The 16,591-nt window shown below is 47.1% G+C and overlaps 1 protein-coding gene across 4 annotated transcripts in view; it reads left to right on the top strand.

Moving 5' to 3' along the window:
* EFCAB5 (EF-hand calcium binding domain 5) overlaps positions 1–16,591 on the top strand; it is a 51,701-nt gene that overhangs the window by 33,932 nt on the left and 1,178 nt on the right. For all 4 annotated transcript variants that reach the window (XM_081844062.1, XM_081844061.1, XM_081844063.1 and 1 more), the window contains 7 exons: positions 136–308; positions 1,657–1,885; positions 2,122–2,274; positions 5,310–5,416; positions 13,612–13,865; positions 14,954–15,186; positions 15,282–15,378. In XM_081844062.1, the coding sequence (XP_081700188.1) occupies positions 136–308; positions 1,657–1,885; positions 2,122–2,274; positions 5,310–5,416; positions 13,612–13,865; positions 14,954–15,186; positions 15,282–15,378 (1,246 nt within the window). The remainder of the gene's footprint in view (positions 1–135; positions 309–1,656; positions 1,886–2,121; positions 2,275–5,309; positions 5,417–13,611; positions 13,866–14,953; positions 15,187–15,281; positions 15,379–16,591) is intronic.

Below are 16,591 nucleotides of genomic sequence, written 5' to 3'. Positions count from 1 at the left end.
ATGAAATGGTTCCAAATGAATAAGCATGCAGACTTGGGGAGAAACAGAATGAGTTCCATGTAAATGAGGGCTAGCCAGGAGCATGGGGCATGTGTATGAAGATGACTGGCTGAGGCATCTGCCTTTCATCTGCAGGACACAGATGCCCATGGAGACACCAAGAAGATCAGTGCTTATATCGCCCTTCTGGAATATAACTTGGTTTCCCCAGAGCGAGGAGATGTTCTCCTACACTATGTAGCATGCACAGAGGATGATGCTCCATATGTCCTAAACCAATCACTTTTCATGGATATGGAAGGAGTCAGGTAAGAAAAACACCCACAAAGCTGTTTCCTTTTCTTGGGTGATCATTTGCTTCTGAAGTAAAATTAGGCTTAAGTGTGGGAAAGTGTGGGTGATTATATTTCTGTGTTTAGCATAGCATGCATTTTTGGTTCTGCATTTTAACATGTAGGATCTCTAATTGAAAGTTAGGAAACAATCACAAATTCTTTAAGAGACAAATAGCAGCACCTATTGTCAGAACAGAGGGTTGCATAACAGAAACAGCATTAACCCTCTGTAGGCAAGAGGAAAGTGTCTTATTGCGCTTTATACTGTGAGTATAGAAACATCACCTCTTGAGAACAGAAAAGATATCAGAGAGCAAAAAACCTCCTCCCTCCCAAGTCTCCCTCAAAAATCATAAATGATAAAGTGGAGCAAAATTATTTAATGCCAATTGTGAGTCATCCTTAAGGACAGGGGCTGGTTCACATTCAAAGGTTTGGAGTTTGGCCTGGAGAAAACTGAGGTAGATTATAATAGTGCTGTTGAAATTCTTGAAGAACTGCGTCACATAGAAAAGAGCAGATACATACCTACCTAGTTTGGAGTTTCCAAAGCAACACAAGACCTGAAATGCAGCCATGGTTTGAAACGTGCACTTCTCTGCATTTTGCAATGAAAGTATAAAACATGTATATATATACCTGTACTATAGTAAAGTGTGCATAAAAATGCATATATTAGTAAAAGTAACATACACCATGCACTATATTAGGGGAAATTGATTGCAAACTTGTACATATTAGGCAACATTGGATACAAACGTGTATACTAGGAGATGAGTTTTCATGAGGCCTTTTTTATATTAAAAAATTACAAACTGATGTGGAAGTGTGGAGAACTGAATTTAAGACTGGGGAAAAAATAGAAATGGAGAGAAACCAAAACTGACAAATCAACCTATCCCTTGTTCTCATGCAAAATACACAAGAAATCAACCTGGGGGTCAAGGTAGACGCGTTCAACCATGCTGGGTAAACTTCCCAGAAGAAGAATAACTACAAACAGAAACAAGACTCATTTTCATCTCGAGGTTAAGCAAGGGACTCAAGCAAGAGAAAGGAAGTGCCACAGCAGCAAAATGAAGGTGTAAATTCACTCTTCATTACATGGGAAATATGAAGGCAATGGATTTTGCACTCTCAGTGATGGGTTTCTTATGACCTCTTCTGAGGAGACCCATTTCCCCTAACAAATTGCTCTTTCCTGAGATGAGAATGTTGGGAGTGTTCCTGTCCATGCCTGCTGCTATGATGTTTTCTACCTAGGCACTTGACTCCTGAAAGCTTCTCCTCTTCCTCTTTTCTGTTCACTTTTTTCTCTTAGCTTTGCAGCAGCACTAGACGACAAGCCAATCCATGTCCCCAGAGTTCAGCTGCATGGAAACATCCACTTCTGGAACCAGGATCGCCCCGTGGAAGAGAGGAAGGGCTCCTTCTTGGTGCTGCCGCTTGAGGATATCCGAAGAAGAGTCTTTGGTATTCTTGGTCTGGACACTCTCCAGGACAAGAACGAGAAAACCATCTTTGTGCCCCACGAAATCCGTTTCTATCAGGTGAGGGCAGCAGGGAGGCTGCAAGGGGATTTAAAGGGACAGCCACAGCCACTGCGTGAGGGCCTGGCTGGATTCTGTGGACATTCTTCATTCCACTGGAGTATGTGATTGCAGTGGCGTTGCCTATAGGAGTCCTCTGCTTCAAAAGCCCCTTTGATATGCTTAGTTTGATAATGTTCCTGCTTGAAAATTTTACATTGTTTTCAAACAAATTGTAACATGTGTTCATCCTCTAGGGGATTGCAAACACGTTCAGCATAGCCTACCACCACATCCGCACCAAGGAAAGTATCATGCAGGTCATCATCACGGCTCTGGGATGGCTCTTCACCCGTGTGTCGCACCTTCAAACCATCACTACATACTTCATGGAGCCTGGCGAGGACAGGGTAATATGCTAGCAATTGCAAAGAGGACTGAGATAAAGTATGTGGAGCACTTAGGAAAAACACAAAAAGGGGGTGGGACTTTTCTATTCATATTTTTTCCCCAGTCTTTTTCTTTTAGGAACATAGGGAGCTGCTTCATCCTGATTCAGACCATTGGTCCATCTATCTCAGCATTAACTACACTGACTGGCAGCGGCTCTCCAGGGCTTGAGACATTCCCAGGTCTATGTGGAGATGCTGGAAATTATAACTGGGACCTTCTCCAGGGAAGCAGATGCTTCATAACTAAGTTACAGCCCTTCCTGAACCGTTTTTTAAACAAATGGTACAATCTCAACCTTACCCCTATACACCACCAGAGGGCTGTGGTGGGCTCTGGTGCCTCTAGCACAGCATTTCCCAACCTTGGGCCTCCAGCTGTTTTTGGACTACAACTCCCATAATCCTCAGCTACCAAGACCAGTGGTCAGGGATGATGGGAATTGTAGTTCAAAAACAGCTGGAGGCCCAAGGTTGGGAAACACTGCTCTAGCAATTACTTGACAGGCAGCCATTTAGCAGATAAAATCCACACCCACCCCAGGTCCTGTGGCATTGATCTTCACATTAGGAAAAAACTTCACCTGCTAAATTTCTGCCTATGCTGTATTAGGCATAGGAGGCCTTCCAAGTCTGTTCCACACCCTGTCTCTACATGTTTATCACCTCGGGTCTTCTCTTCAGCGTACAGAATATCCAAGGTGGTAGACTTCCCAAGAACAGAGACCAAGAAAACAAATCAGAAAGTAAACGTCATCTTGCCCATTCTGTGGCGTTTAAAAATGCAGGGTATGTCACTGTGGTGCCACACTGGATGTAGATTACACCATCAGCACCAGCTTCTTATCTCATGGGTGGAGTTGGGTTTAATACAGTGAACTGCAGACTGGGGTTGTTAATTGGTTATACTCCCATCTGTTGCTAGACTCCAAGGTTCCTGACAAGAGGAACTTCATCTTGACTACAGGTAGGTAGCCGTGTTGGTCTGCCATAGTCGAAACAAAATAAAAAAATTCCTTCCAGTAGCACCTTAGAGACCAACTAAGTGTGTTATTGGTATGAGCTTTCGTGTGCATGCAGACTTCTTCAGATATCATCTTGACTGTTGTTGCTCCTCTTTGCATTATGAAATGCAGCTTGGTGAAATATACTCAGAGTCGCAAAGTGATTTCATGCTCTTTATTCAGCTCATAGTGGTGAGGAGGAATGAATGAAAGTCCCCTCAAAGTACCGTATCTGCTTTATATACATTATTTACACAATGGGCTGCACATGATTGGCTAATTCCGGAATTCTACTCTAAGCCAATCAGGTTGTGGATTCACTTCAATCTGGAGCATGATTGGGTGGTTCCTGCCAACCAATCATACCGCTGCATTGTTCTAGGACCAATCAGACTGCTGCATTCTGAATCCTATTGTTCTAGGACCAATCAGACTGCTGCCTTTTCGATCCTATTGTTCTAGGACCAATCAGACTGCTGCAGTTTGGATCCTATTCAACTCAGTACATAACACTTGGAGTCATGCAATATACACTTCTCCTGAAAACTTTTAAATAAAAGTCTTGAAAAGAAGTACAAGAAACATCTCCATTGTGTCTGATGGTCCTACCAAAGGCTTTGTGCAAAAAAAAAACCAATGTAAAGTTGATGCAAAGGTCTTCTGTGGTTAGTCCTTAGGCTACCAGCAGGTGGAGCTGATGCATTACTTAACTCTTCTTCAAGGGACTGAAGATTAAATTCTTACTATGCAAGAGGCATCCTTTGATATCAAGATGGTATCACGCTTTTGGCAGCAACCTGGTGCCCTCTAGATATTCTAGACTACAACTTCTATCACGCCCAGCCTCCGGGGTTTGTAGTAGCCACATAACCCAAAGACAAGCTGAGCCCAAAAGAAGCCCTTCATTGACAGTATCCAAGGCTGGCATAAGGGCTCAGCATTTTGGAACACTTAGCAAATGCTCTCACAACTTAGCAGGTGGTGAGCCTTTGGCCATTCTCACTTAAGCAATGTGTGCTGTAGCATGTTAGACTAGAACCTGTGGCCCTGGCTTCCGTGAGAGGCAGTTTATTGTTCTTTCACCCCAGTTTCAGTGAAACATTTTCTTATGAACAAACTAAATCTGGTTCTGCTCTGTTCAAACACTAGCATTCAGTTAGCATTTAAACACAAACCTACCCAGACTGCACTTTTTGAAACAATGCAAAACCGAAAAGCAGCCATCATTTGAAATTCTCACTCCTCTTAATTTTGCAATGCAGCTTTCCAGCTAAGTGATGTGTACAAGAATGAATATGCAAACTGTACATAAAAATGTCTATATTAATGAAAATAGCATACACAAATGCATTATATTAGGGGGGAATGCTTTGCAAAAACGAGTACATTAAGCAAAATCGCATAGAAAATATGTGTATTAGGATAAATTTGTACTTACCATATTTTTCTGTGTATAGGATGCCCCCATGTTTAAGGTGCCCCCTATTTTTAGGACTCCAATTTAAGAAAATAGAGGGAAGATTTCCCCGTGTATAAGATGACCCACAGTTTTTCACATATTTTTTAAATTAAAAATCCTAGTCATATACATGGAGAAGTATGGTAAATACTGATGAATTTTCATAAACTCTTTTTTTTAATGCAAGCTGATGTGGAAATGTAGAGAACTGAAGATGGGGAAAATGAGAAACTGAGAGAAACCAAAATCGACAGATTCCCTTACCCCTATTTATATGTATGCAGAAAGCTCCAGGTTCCACCCCTGGCATTTCTGCTTGAGACCCTGGAGAGCTGCTGCCAATCAGAGTGCACAGTACTGGGCTAGGTGAGCAAACAGTCTGACCTGGCAAAGTTAGCTTCATATGATTCACTGGCCAATAATCTGTTTTGTCCCTCATAATTTTTTAGTCTTTCTCCCCTCCCAAAATATTTACACAACTATTCTTGAGGTGTTTCCCACCTGGCAAGCTCTTTGCACTTTCTCTTTTCAAGATGCATGACTATACCTTGCGTAAAGTAATGACTGCAGATCAGAATGAGCCGCTGGAGGTCCATCTCCCTCCAGGCCCTGTGGTCAGAAGAAGAGATAACATATTCAGGTGAGTTTTATTATCATCATTATTTTAAATGTATTGGTCCCTTTTTTTTGCCATGGCAGCTCAAAATGATTTACAATATAAAGGACCTAATTATATGTTACATTAATGATGTGATTAGCCACCATGTGGTGGGTTCTTAAAATGTTTCCAGCCACACAGAGGCACATGTATGATTGCCTCATGAATGCAGCACACATGGAAGTGTAAGCATTCCCTTCCCAGCCACTCTATTTTGCCTGCCTTGCTGTGAGGTGAGGTGCAGCCAGGATGTAAGAGAAGACAAGGTTCAGGCCAGACTCTGGGAAGCACAAAACTCTGAAGGAACAAGCTGAAACTGAGCCCTTTTGTATAGTAATAGCAGCAGGTGCAGCCTGATGGTTGGCACCACCAGAGCTGCAAAATGTAGCCTTTCCCCAGCAGTTTCCTACTGTGACGAAGAAGGGGAGGCTCAGGTCGTCTAGGGTCTTCCGCAGTGGAAACCTCTGAATCAGAAGATGGCAGTACCACATCCTTGATTTGTGCTTGGGAGGGGACACTGGCCCCACATATTCTTCTGGTAGCAGCAGCTCTGGGGCTGGCCCTGTACTCCCTTCCCTTTCAGCTCCAGAGTCCCCACCTCTAACTTCTGGTCCCTGATAATATTGGTGAAAAGCACAGTATACATTTTGTTTGGAGAATCTGGATTGTTGCCTGCTTATTGTTAACGGAAAAATCCGAGGGCTCCCTTGGACAAAAACAAAGACACCAATCAGGATAAGTTGGAGCAAAATAGCAGCCTGTAGGCTTGGCCTTTATTGAATACTGTCGCAACAGGACTCCCACCCACAACAAGATTAAGCAAAATGGAAGCCCAGAACATAAGAAGACCCAACTTTTATTAGTTACTAATCCCCCAAACTACACCCCTAAGACTACATCACAACTACATCACAAAAAGGAGGGGTTGAGGGAGGAGTTGTGGTGGTAACCTGAGTGTCCTGTCACCTGGCTGGTTCCTCCTTTCCCCCCTCCCCATGAGTACTTTCCAGGTGACAGGGGAGTTTGCAGTTTCCTGCCTCCAGAGGGAAGAGCTGATCATTGTCCAGTCCGTGCTGAATCCACTCCCATATGCAAGTTCTTTGTGATCTTGATGGTCTTCTGTCTAGGACCATCAGGATTGGCATAGCAACTGGGCAGGGCCTCCTGTGTATGTGCTGGTATGCTCAAGGGATTATGGCTGGCCTGTATCAAACCTTCCCCATTTTGTAGTCCTTCCTTCATGGAGTAAAATAAAAGTGGAACAGTGCAGATCCGATGTATGGTTGATTTTTTATGAATTTATAACAGAAGCATAGCATATGTAGTGTGTGAGAGTGTGTGTGTGTGTGTGAAGTTTGTACAAACTGAATGATTGGGGGGGGGGTTTCCTGCAACATCATAAACATACTGGTTGCAATCTGGGTGCCAAAGCATGCTTGAGGCCCTTGTTGTGGGTGTTGTCAGATGAAACTGTATGAACATGGGGCTCTGTCTCCATTTGATGACTGGTGAAATATACTCAGAGTCGCAAAGTGATTTCATGCTCTTTATTCAGCTCATAGTGGTGAGGAGGAATGAATGAATGTCCCCTCAAAGTATCTGCTTTATATACATTATTTACACAATGGGCTGCACATGATTGGCTAATTCCAGGATTCTACTGTAGGCCAATCAGGTTGTGGATTCACTTCTATCTGGAGCATGATTGGGTGGTTCCTGCTAACCAATCATACTGCTGCATTGTTCTAGGACCAATCAGACTGCTGCATTCTGAATCCTATTGTTCTAGGACCAATCAGACTGCTGCCTTTTGGAGCCTATTGTTCTAGGACCAATCAGACTGCTGCAGTTTGGATCCTATTCAACTCAGTACATAACACCCCTCCCCTCTAAGTTCCAGTCCTGCCCGGAAGGTCGCATTCATAGTCCTCAAGGTACGCCGGTGGCCTACGTGTGCGTTGCGGCCTGGGGTGTTCCCTGGTCCGGGGTTCAGGTTCTGGCTCGTGTTCCAAGGATGGGGCTGTTTGGTCTGGCGCAACCGGCTCGCTCAGTCGTGGTTCTGGTTCCGGTGTCCTTTCGGCCTCGCGGGTCCTCTCTGTATTTACTGATTCTGCCTCTCCTGCTTGCCCCTGCTGCTCTATGGGCCTCACTGCCCCACTGTTCCCTTGGGACTCCTCTGACCTGTCCTCCTCCTCCTGGTTTTCTCCCGGGAATCGTCGCCGTATCTGGTCGCAGTGGCGGCGCCAGCATTGCCCCCCATCTGTTAGCACCTCGTACGACACGGGGCCCGTGACCCTGGTGACTGTGGCAGGTACCCATGCAGGGCCTGCCCCAAAATTCTTTGCGTACACTGGGTCCTGGGCCTCGAAGGTCCGGGGGTTCCTGCCTTCCCCCACCACTACCTCATCCTGAGCTCTATCGGGGTGAAGGCGGTCCAATCTGATTGCAAGGCGCCGACCCATTAGTAGTTCAGCGGGGCTCCGGCCAGTCGTTGAGCTGGGGGTGCTGTGCTGTGCTAGAAGGAATGTGGCAAGGCGGTACTCCCAATCCCCTTGCGTCATGCGGCGAAGGGTGTCCTTGGTGGTCCGCACCATGCGTTCTGCTTGGCCATTGGTGGCAGGGTGGAATGGCGCCGAACGGATGTGGCGGATGGCGTTCTGCACTGTGAAGGTTTGAAATTCTCCTGATGTAAATGCAGTCCCGTTGTCTGAGACGAGAGTGTCAGGGAGCCCGTGGGTTGCAAACAGCCTGCGTAGTACCCGGATGGCTGCGGACGTAGAAGTGGACGGTACCAGTGCGACTTCCAGCCATTTGGTGTAGGAGTCCACCACTATGAAGAATGTTTTCCCCTGAAAGGGGCCAGCGAAGTCCACATGCAGGCGTGACCATGGTGCTCGGGCGGACTCCCAGGACTGGACTGGGGCCCTTGGGGGATCTGGGCGGGATTCCTGGCAGGCCTGGCAGTGTTTGACCCAGGCCTCTATCTCTCCGTCGATCCCCGGCCACCACACATAACTCCTGGCAAGGGCCTTCATTCTTACTACCCCTGGGTGTGTCTCGTGTAGGGCTGTGAGGACCCTTTTGCGGAGGGGCTGGGGAACAACGACCCTGCTTCCCCATAACAGGCACCCCTTGTGGGCTGACAGTTCATGTTTGCGGGTTGTGTAGCCGGCGAATTCTGGCCCGGGGCTGCGGCTGGGCCATCCCCTCCACACCCAGTCCAGGACCCGGGAGATGACCCTATCTTTCTTGGAATGGTGTGCAACTTCTTGTGCCTGAATGGGGCGGTCAGGAAGCAGCTCCAGGCTCATAACCTCTTGTGCAGGTGCTGGGTCGGGGCCTGTTTCCGGTAGTGGTAGCCTGCTGAGGGCGTCTGCATGGCCCATCGCCTTTCCAGGGCGGTGAATCAGTGCATACTGGTAGCTGGCAAGGAAAATTGACCACCTGAGGACGCGAGGAGACAGCACTTGGGCATCTGCTTTTCGGGGGCAAACAAGCCAAGCAACGGCTTGTGGTCAGTCACCACGGTGAAGGGCCGCCCGTACAAGAAATCATGGAATTTTTTTACTCCCTTCACGATTGCCAGACCCTCCTTGTCGATTTGCGAGTAGTTCCGCTCGGTTTCGTTGAGTGTCTGGGAAAAGTATGCTACCGGTACCTCTCTTCCATCCGGGAGTTGGTGTCCCAGGACAGCGCCGATGCCATAGGGCGAGGCGTCGCATGCTAGCACCACCGGCAGCCTCTCGTCGAAGTGTGCCAAGACCGAGTTTGAGACAAGCAAGTCCTTGACTGCCTGGAATGCGGCCTCCTGGCGCTGGCCCCACACCCAAGGGGCCCGCTTGTCCAGGAGTCTGTGTAGGGGCTCCGCTACCGCCGCCTTGTGGGGAAGGAAGGAATGGTAAAAGTTCAATAGTCCCAAGAAGGCCTGAAGTTCAGTCTTGTTCTTGGGCGCTGGGGCATCACAAATGGCCCGTACCTTGTCCCCAGTCGGGTGAACCCCTTCTGCATCCACCATAAATCCCAGAAAGTCCACTTGAGGCACTCCTAGTAGACATTTTTCCCGCTTCACCTTGAGACCCGCCATCTGGAAACGGTGCAGAACAGTGCGGAGGCGGTCCTCAAACTCCTCTGGTGTGGGCCCGGCAATCAACACATCATCAAAGAAGGGGGTGACACCAGGAATCCCTTTAAGGAGAGAGTCCATTAGATTCTGGAATATGCCTGGTGCCACGCTGACCCCGAATTGCAGCCGCTTTACCCTGAACGCTCCTCTGTGCGTCACAATCGTCTGTGCCTCTGCTGTGGCCTCATCTACTGGCAGCTGTTGATATGCTTGGGCCAAGTCCAGCTTGCCAAAAATTTTCGACCCAGCCAGGGTGGCAAGGACATGGCTGACCACTGGCACTGGGTATGCATGGGCCATGAGGGCCTTGTTTATGGTACATTTGTAGTCTGCGCAGATGCGGACCGAACCATTAGGCTTGACGGGTGTGACGATTGGGGTTTCCCAGGGGGCATTAGGCACCGGCTCCAGCACTCCTTGCTCCACGAGTCGGTCCAATTCCTCGTCTATACGGGGTTTCAGGGCGAATGGGACCCGGCGGGCCTTGAGCCTGACTGGTCGTACTGCGGGGTCAAGCTGTAGAGCAATGGGGGGGCCCGTATACTGTCCCAATTTCCCATCGAAAACCCCCGGAAACTCCTTGCATATGGCGTCCACGTCCACTTGTAAGCTCATGTGGTTCACCCCGGTGATGGCTAGTCCCAGTGGTCCAAACCATGCCAACCCCAGTAAGCTAATGTAGGGGCCCTTGACCACAAGCAAGTCCAGTTGCCGCGTCCGCCCTCGGTATTGCACCCTGAAGGTCCCCACCCCCATTGTGGGGACCTTACGTTTCTGGAAGTCCCGGAGGGTGAATGGGGCCGGCCTGAGTTTGGGACCCCCAGTAGGACACAGTTTCCTTAAGGTCCTTGCCGAGATTATGGATAGAGTTGAACCCGTGTCAAGCTCCATGCGGCATGGGGCCCCCTCTATCTGTACCTCTACATAAATTTTCTCTACGTTGGGGTGGGGCAACTGGTATACCTGGAAGTCTGTGAGCTCCGTCGAGTTGCCTTGGTGCGTTGGGCCCCGGGACCTGGGGCTCTTGGATTGGTCATCTGATGCCTGGCTTCGGGTGGGCCGAGCCCGACACACCCGGGCGATGTGTCCCAATTTTCTGCACTGCCTGCACTCTGCGTTGCGGAAACGGCAGGTCCTCCTCTCGTGACTTTCTCCACAGCTTGCGCAGTTCCCTCCTTCTCGTCGAGGCAGCTGTGGTATGTGGGCTGCTTGAGTGCGCTGCTGTACTCGGTGCACCTCCTCCCTGTCGGATCCCGAGTCGTTGGTGAGGTCTTCGTGGTGGACCCTCGGTTGGGACGGCTGGCTCAGCCGTGCCTCTTGCGTCGACCTCTCAGCAGCTTCCGTTGCCAGGGCCTCCTCCAGAGCGACCTGGAACGTTAGGTTCTTCTTAGCGTAGAGGCGTCGTTGCAGCTTCTCATCCTTCAGGCCACCGACGAGGCGGTCACGAAGCATGTTCTCCAGCTCTGAGAAGTTGCAGAACCGGGCAGCTTGGCGGAGAGAGGTCACAAACCCAGTTATGGTTTCCCCAGGGGCTTGCCGCTTTGCGTAGAAGGCATTTCGACGAGCCACCACTGAGGGCTGTGGCGAAAAGTGCCCCTTCAGCTGTTCCATTATTGTTTTGTATGGAACAGTAGCGACGTCTTCAGGCGCAAGGAGAGCCCGGGCGATTTCAAATGTCTCCTCTCCGCAGACGCTGAAGAATATTGCCCTCTTCTTGGCGTCTTCTTCATCGGTGACCCCTTTGGCTTCTAGGAGGAAGGTGAAACGGGAGGCGTACGCTTCCCAGTCTCCAGATGCTGGGTTGAATGGCGAGAAGCTGCTGTCAGTTGCCATTCTGAGTTCCTTGTGTCCCGGAGCTGAAGCCTGGATACACGGTGCGAGGCAGCGGTGCGGCAGGTGGCGGTGCTGCGGTGCTGTGTGTGGCAGTCAGCTCAGCGGGATCCCACCTTCGTCGCCAGTGAAATATACTCAGAGTCGCAAAGTGATTTCATGCTCTTTATTCAGCTCATAGTGGTGAGGAGGAATGAATGAATGTCCCCTCAAAGTATCTGCTTTATATACATTATTTACACAATGGGCTGCACATGATTGGCTAATTCCAGGATTCTACTGTAGGCCAATCAGGTTGTGGATTCACTTCTATCTGGAGCATGATTGGGTGGTTCCTGCTAACCAATCATACTGCTGCATTGTTCTAGGACCAATCAGACTGCTGTATTCTGAATCCTATTGTTCTAGGACCAATCAGACTGCTGCCTTTTGGAGCCTATTGTTCTAGGACCAATCAGACTGCTGCAGTTTGGATCCTATTCAACTCAGTACATAACAACTGGTTTGAGGGAAATTGTGCTTCTTTGTCCATGGCTCCCCCACTGGTTACCGCGCCAAAAATCAGCCCATTTCATGGCACTCGCTTCCGCATCCTGGGCTTAGTATTTGGGGTTGCTGTTGGGTTGCATGGACTTCAATAGTCTCCTTTGGAGTAATGAAGTTGTGGTTTGGCAGCTAAGAACACTTGCCTGGCTTTCTCGAGAGGCAACATACTCATCTTCCAAAGTAAACCACATTGTTACTTCAGTTCTTATCAAATACTCTTAGCCACAACTCCACAGGCTTATCTGTTCAATGCAGCTTTCCAAAGGGGTTGAACTTAGCCAAAGAGTTGTCTGCATGCCTTTGGAGTCCCCTGCTTTTTGTTAAATTCTACAAAGGAAATTGTTCTTATCTTGCAGCCTAGTGCAGCTGGCCAAGTCTCACTGCAGATTGTACCATGGTGGGAGACAGTGGCATAGCGTGGGGGGTGCAGGGGGGGGCCGCTCGCACTTGCAGTGCTAAAATCCACGGGTTAGGGGGCGCAAATTACTTGCCTTGCCCCGGATGCTGACAACCCACGCTACGCCACTGGTGGGAGAGGAAGTTACAGCGGGGACTCTAGGGCTATGTACACATCACCCACCATACAGCAATGTCACACCCCCCCACCCCCCCAATTTGGATTGAAGCTGGTTTGGTGAAAAACACATCAAAATGCAGTATTTCATTAAACATGTGACATGTCTCTCCCATATTGGTCTCTACAGCCACACTACACTCCTCCATTGTCTCCTGAGACAAACTGATGCCAACAATGTGTATTGTGGCTAACTTGGTGTGTGTATGCCACTTCCCGAAACAGCACATTGGATTCAGAGGAAACAGGAGTATGAACATATCCCAAGAGTGCTCATCTGCCATCCTTGCTAGATCACAAGGCAGAAAGTACCATACAACAAGCTTTGTATGCTCAATATTTACTTTAGGTTTGTGTCAAACAGCTTCTACAACAGCAGGTTGGCTGGAGCAAAGGATATCGTAGAGCTGGGAAATGTTCAGAAAACGGCAACCAAAATGATCAAGGGGGTTGGAGCAACTACCCTATGAGCAAAGATTGCAACATTTGAGACTTTTTAATTTAGAAAAAAGACGAGTGAAAGGGGGACATGATAAACGTGTATAAAATTATGCATGGTGGGAAGAAAGTTTTTGTCCCTCAAAGTCCTGGACCTTAGTCGGGTCACCCAATGAACCTGCTTGTTGGGGAAGTAACACAGGAGTGATTTTTATCCTTCTCATAATCCTAGAAACCACTGGGGGCATCAAATGAAGCTTAAGGTTCTAAGATTTAGGACAGACAAAATAAAGTATTTATTCACACTGTAGAATTTGCTTTGAGATGTAATGACTGTCACTAACTTTGATGGCTTAAAAGAAGATTAGACAAATTAATGGAGGATAAGGCTATCCTTGGCTACTAGCCACAGTGGCTATGTTCTGCCTCCAGTCTCAGAGGCAAGATACCAGCTTTCCTAAATCACAAGTGTGGACTGGGCTGTTACACTCGAGTTCAGTATCTGTTTGGTCACTGAGAGCAAAGGATGTTGGACTACGTGGGCCTTTGGCCTGATCCAGCAATGCTCTTCTTCTGTCCTCATGGCTTCATATAGCAATTGATGCAGGAGCAGACACAATGATGTAGAGTCTGTGATATTATCATTGGTCATCTCTTTTGTTTTAGAGATTACCTGTTCAAGTGCATAGACTGTTCAGTGGTGGTTACCACGTTTGTGTTTGAAGAACATCGTATCGCAGTTCCTCTGAGGAATCCGATGGGCCAGGCCATTGCAGTGTTTGACCTCAACCTTGGAAGCCGCCAAAAGCTACCAACCTGTGAGCACAGAGACCTGCAGAAGATGCTGAGGACAATACAGGCTGCCGTTTGTGAGATCCTGAAAGAGGATTCTGGAGAGAAAGATCCATTCTACGTCTTGGGTATTGTGCACCTTAGAGATAGCAGAAAAATTCTACTGGTGCTGGTGGTAGTCAACAAGATTCAAGATTGTCTCCAGAGCATATTCAAAGAAAATGGGAGCAGGGACAGGAAGTCGGACAGACTTGGCTATATTGCTGGATGAAACTGTGGGGTTAAGATTATTGGAATAAAACTTCCAGCACCACCAGTAACAAAATTTGCTTTAGTTAATTTCTAAAAAGAGAGGTAGGGCTACCAGAAAATTTCATCCTCTGAGACCTGGAAGTCCTATTTGCTAATTTCAGATGCATGGAGACAAGCTGTGGTTTCTTAATGGTGAGGAAAATGTACTATGCACATGCTTAGGACCCTATCTTTTTTTAAAAAAAAACTTTACAACATCTTAACCCAAAGATTCTGGAGCTGATAAATGGAATCAAGCCTTGAAACATGTTTTACAATCTCGAAGCAAGAGTGTGCAACTGTAGAGCTGTTTTAATTTTGCATCAGGGTACTGTATCCATTGTGAGCCAACAAGTTAAAAACGGCAAGTCTGTGGACAGTGCAAGTGTGTTCTTCTTATATATATTCCAAGCAGAATTTAAAGTAACATAAAATGATTCAAAGTTCCTAAGTACTCAGAGCATCTATGTAGCTTGGCAGTTTGCGCTGGAGATGCTTCACTTTTCCCCCCAGGGTATGGTCTGAAGTCATATAAGGCCACAATCTAAACAGATCTGTGCCTCTACACAGCTCAGTGGTATAGTGTCTGCTTTGCATGCAGAAAATCCCAGGTTTAATCCCCAACAGTATCTCCAAGGTAGGGCGAGAGAAACTTGGGACAGCTGTTGCCAGTAAGTGCAGAAAACACTGAGCTAAATTATACCAATGGTCCAACTTGGTATAAAGCAGCTCCCAGTGTTTCTATAGCCTTAAACGTGGGTGTAGCCAGGATTTTTGTTAGGAGGGGCAGGCCTTTTGTTGGGGGGGGGGGCAGAACCTCAGTTAGCTATGTATTTCTATTGATTTTTATTGATGGGGGGCAGCTACCCCTCCCTGCCCCCTTTACTTAAAGGCTAATTATTCAAATGTTGGCTTGTCATTCCAGAGGCAGAGTATGTGGGGGACTGGAGGCGTGGGGGAGTCCTCTTCTACCGATTCATGCTGCAGGAGTTACAGAATTGCATCTGGAATCTCGACCCTTTCTCTTCCTTCAGTGAAATAAGGTGCTTTGAGAAGCCACCCAGCCTAGTGCATACAATAGTTAAGTGTGCACTGCTGATTTTGTACCCCCAGTGGGCTGGTACGCAGGAGGTTGAGGACTGGAATTGTTGCATAGAGGTGAGAATCCTGAAAAAGCATGAAGCCCAGATTTCCCAGCCACTCTTCATGTTTTTCTCATAAACCTTCTAACATTTATGTTACTTGCACTACAGAAAATTGATGGAGAACTTATTGAAAACATTTGCTACTTTGACCCAACTGCTGCCTATGTGGAGGTTCGACCAGAGACTCTGTACAATTGCCTCCATGGTAAGTGTATTATATTTTACATAATTGTGGAACTGCCTGATGGGATTGACATAAGAACTCTGCTGGATGAAGTCAAAGGTCTATATAGTCCAACATCCGATTTCCCACCCTGGGCAAAAGGACACCTATAGGACATCTACAAACAGGACATGGGGATCATAGTTCTCTCCCACTGCTGTTCAGTATAGGGTTGCCTTATTTCAAAAAGTGAACATCAAAAGTTGTTGAGCTAAAAAAAAATTGTGATAATCAACACTGCCGACATGGGCTGCCGTACATCTGGATATTCCCGAACATTTCAGCATTTTCTGTCTGGATGCTGTTTACGAGGACAATACCAGCTATGTCCAGGAAATTCTGGACAAATGGCAAGCCTATGACAGTAGAGAGCACTGCCATCATGACTAGTTTCCAGTGGTAGTCTTATCTTCCATGAGTTTGAAAACTATCAAAGTTAATGGCTGTAGTGACCACATCTTGTAGCAGTTAATTCTGTAGGCTAGCTGTGCCTAGTTGGGACAACAGAGTAGCAAAAAAAACAGAAGGGAAACTCTGTGCAGGCTGCACAGAATAGAAAGGGAAACTTAAAACTTAATTCCTAGTTCACACAAAAGCCACTGTATACTGTATTCATGGCTCTCTGTATTCAAGGCTTGCTCTTCCTTGCTACAATTGAGATGGGTATATACACTGTATTTCCAAAGCACATTTGAAGCATATTTCCTCCCTCAAAGAATCTGAGCATCATAGTTTACCCCTCACGGGGTTCCCAGCAACCCTTAACAATCTACAGTGCCCATAATTCTTTGAGGGGATTGGATGTGCTTCAAATGTGCTTTAAAATTATGCTTTGGATTCAGATTTCATTCTACCTTTTGTTCATACAGCTAACTTTGTTCTGAACTTAAAATGTGACTGAAAACATTCACTATATTTTCGATTTAAGAACCAAAGCCATGCTTTTCTCCCAGTCTGGCTTTTCCACCTGCTGGTGGGCATACCGACTCAAGTCATGATGCAGCTGTAAATTAGGAGTGCCATAGCTTGCAAACTCTAACCACATTTAAGGAAAACTCATTTTGAGACTGCATCCCAACTATACAGACCTTAATGCATAATGCCGTTAGCAGCTGATTTAATGTGCAACCATAATCCATGTGAGAGCCCCAACCAACAACTCAACAATCCACCATAATGTCCATTCCTGGTAGTT

The sequence above is a fragment of the Podarcis erhardii genome (genome assembly GCF_964252035.2).
Source record: "Podarcis erhardii genome assembly, chromosome: 16".
In the NCBI taxonomy this organism is placed as follows: Eukaryota; Metazoa; Chordata; class Lepidosauria; order Squamata; family Lacertidae; genus Podarcis; species Podarcis erhardii.
This window is presented reverse-complemented; position numbering and strand designations above follow the sequence as displayed.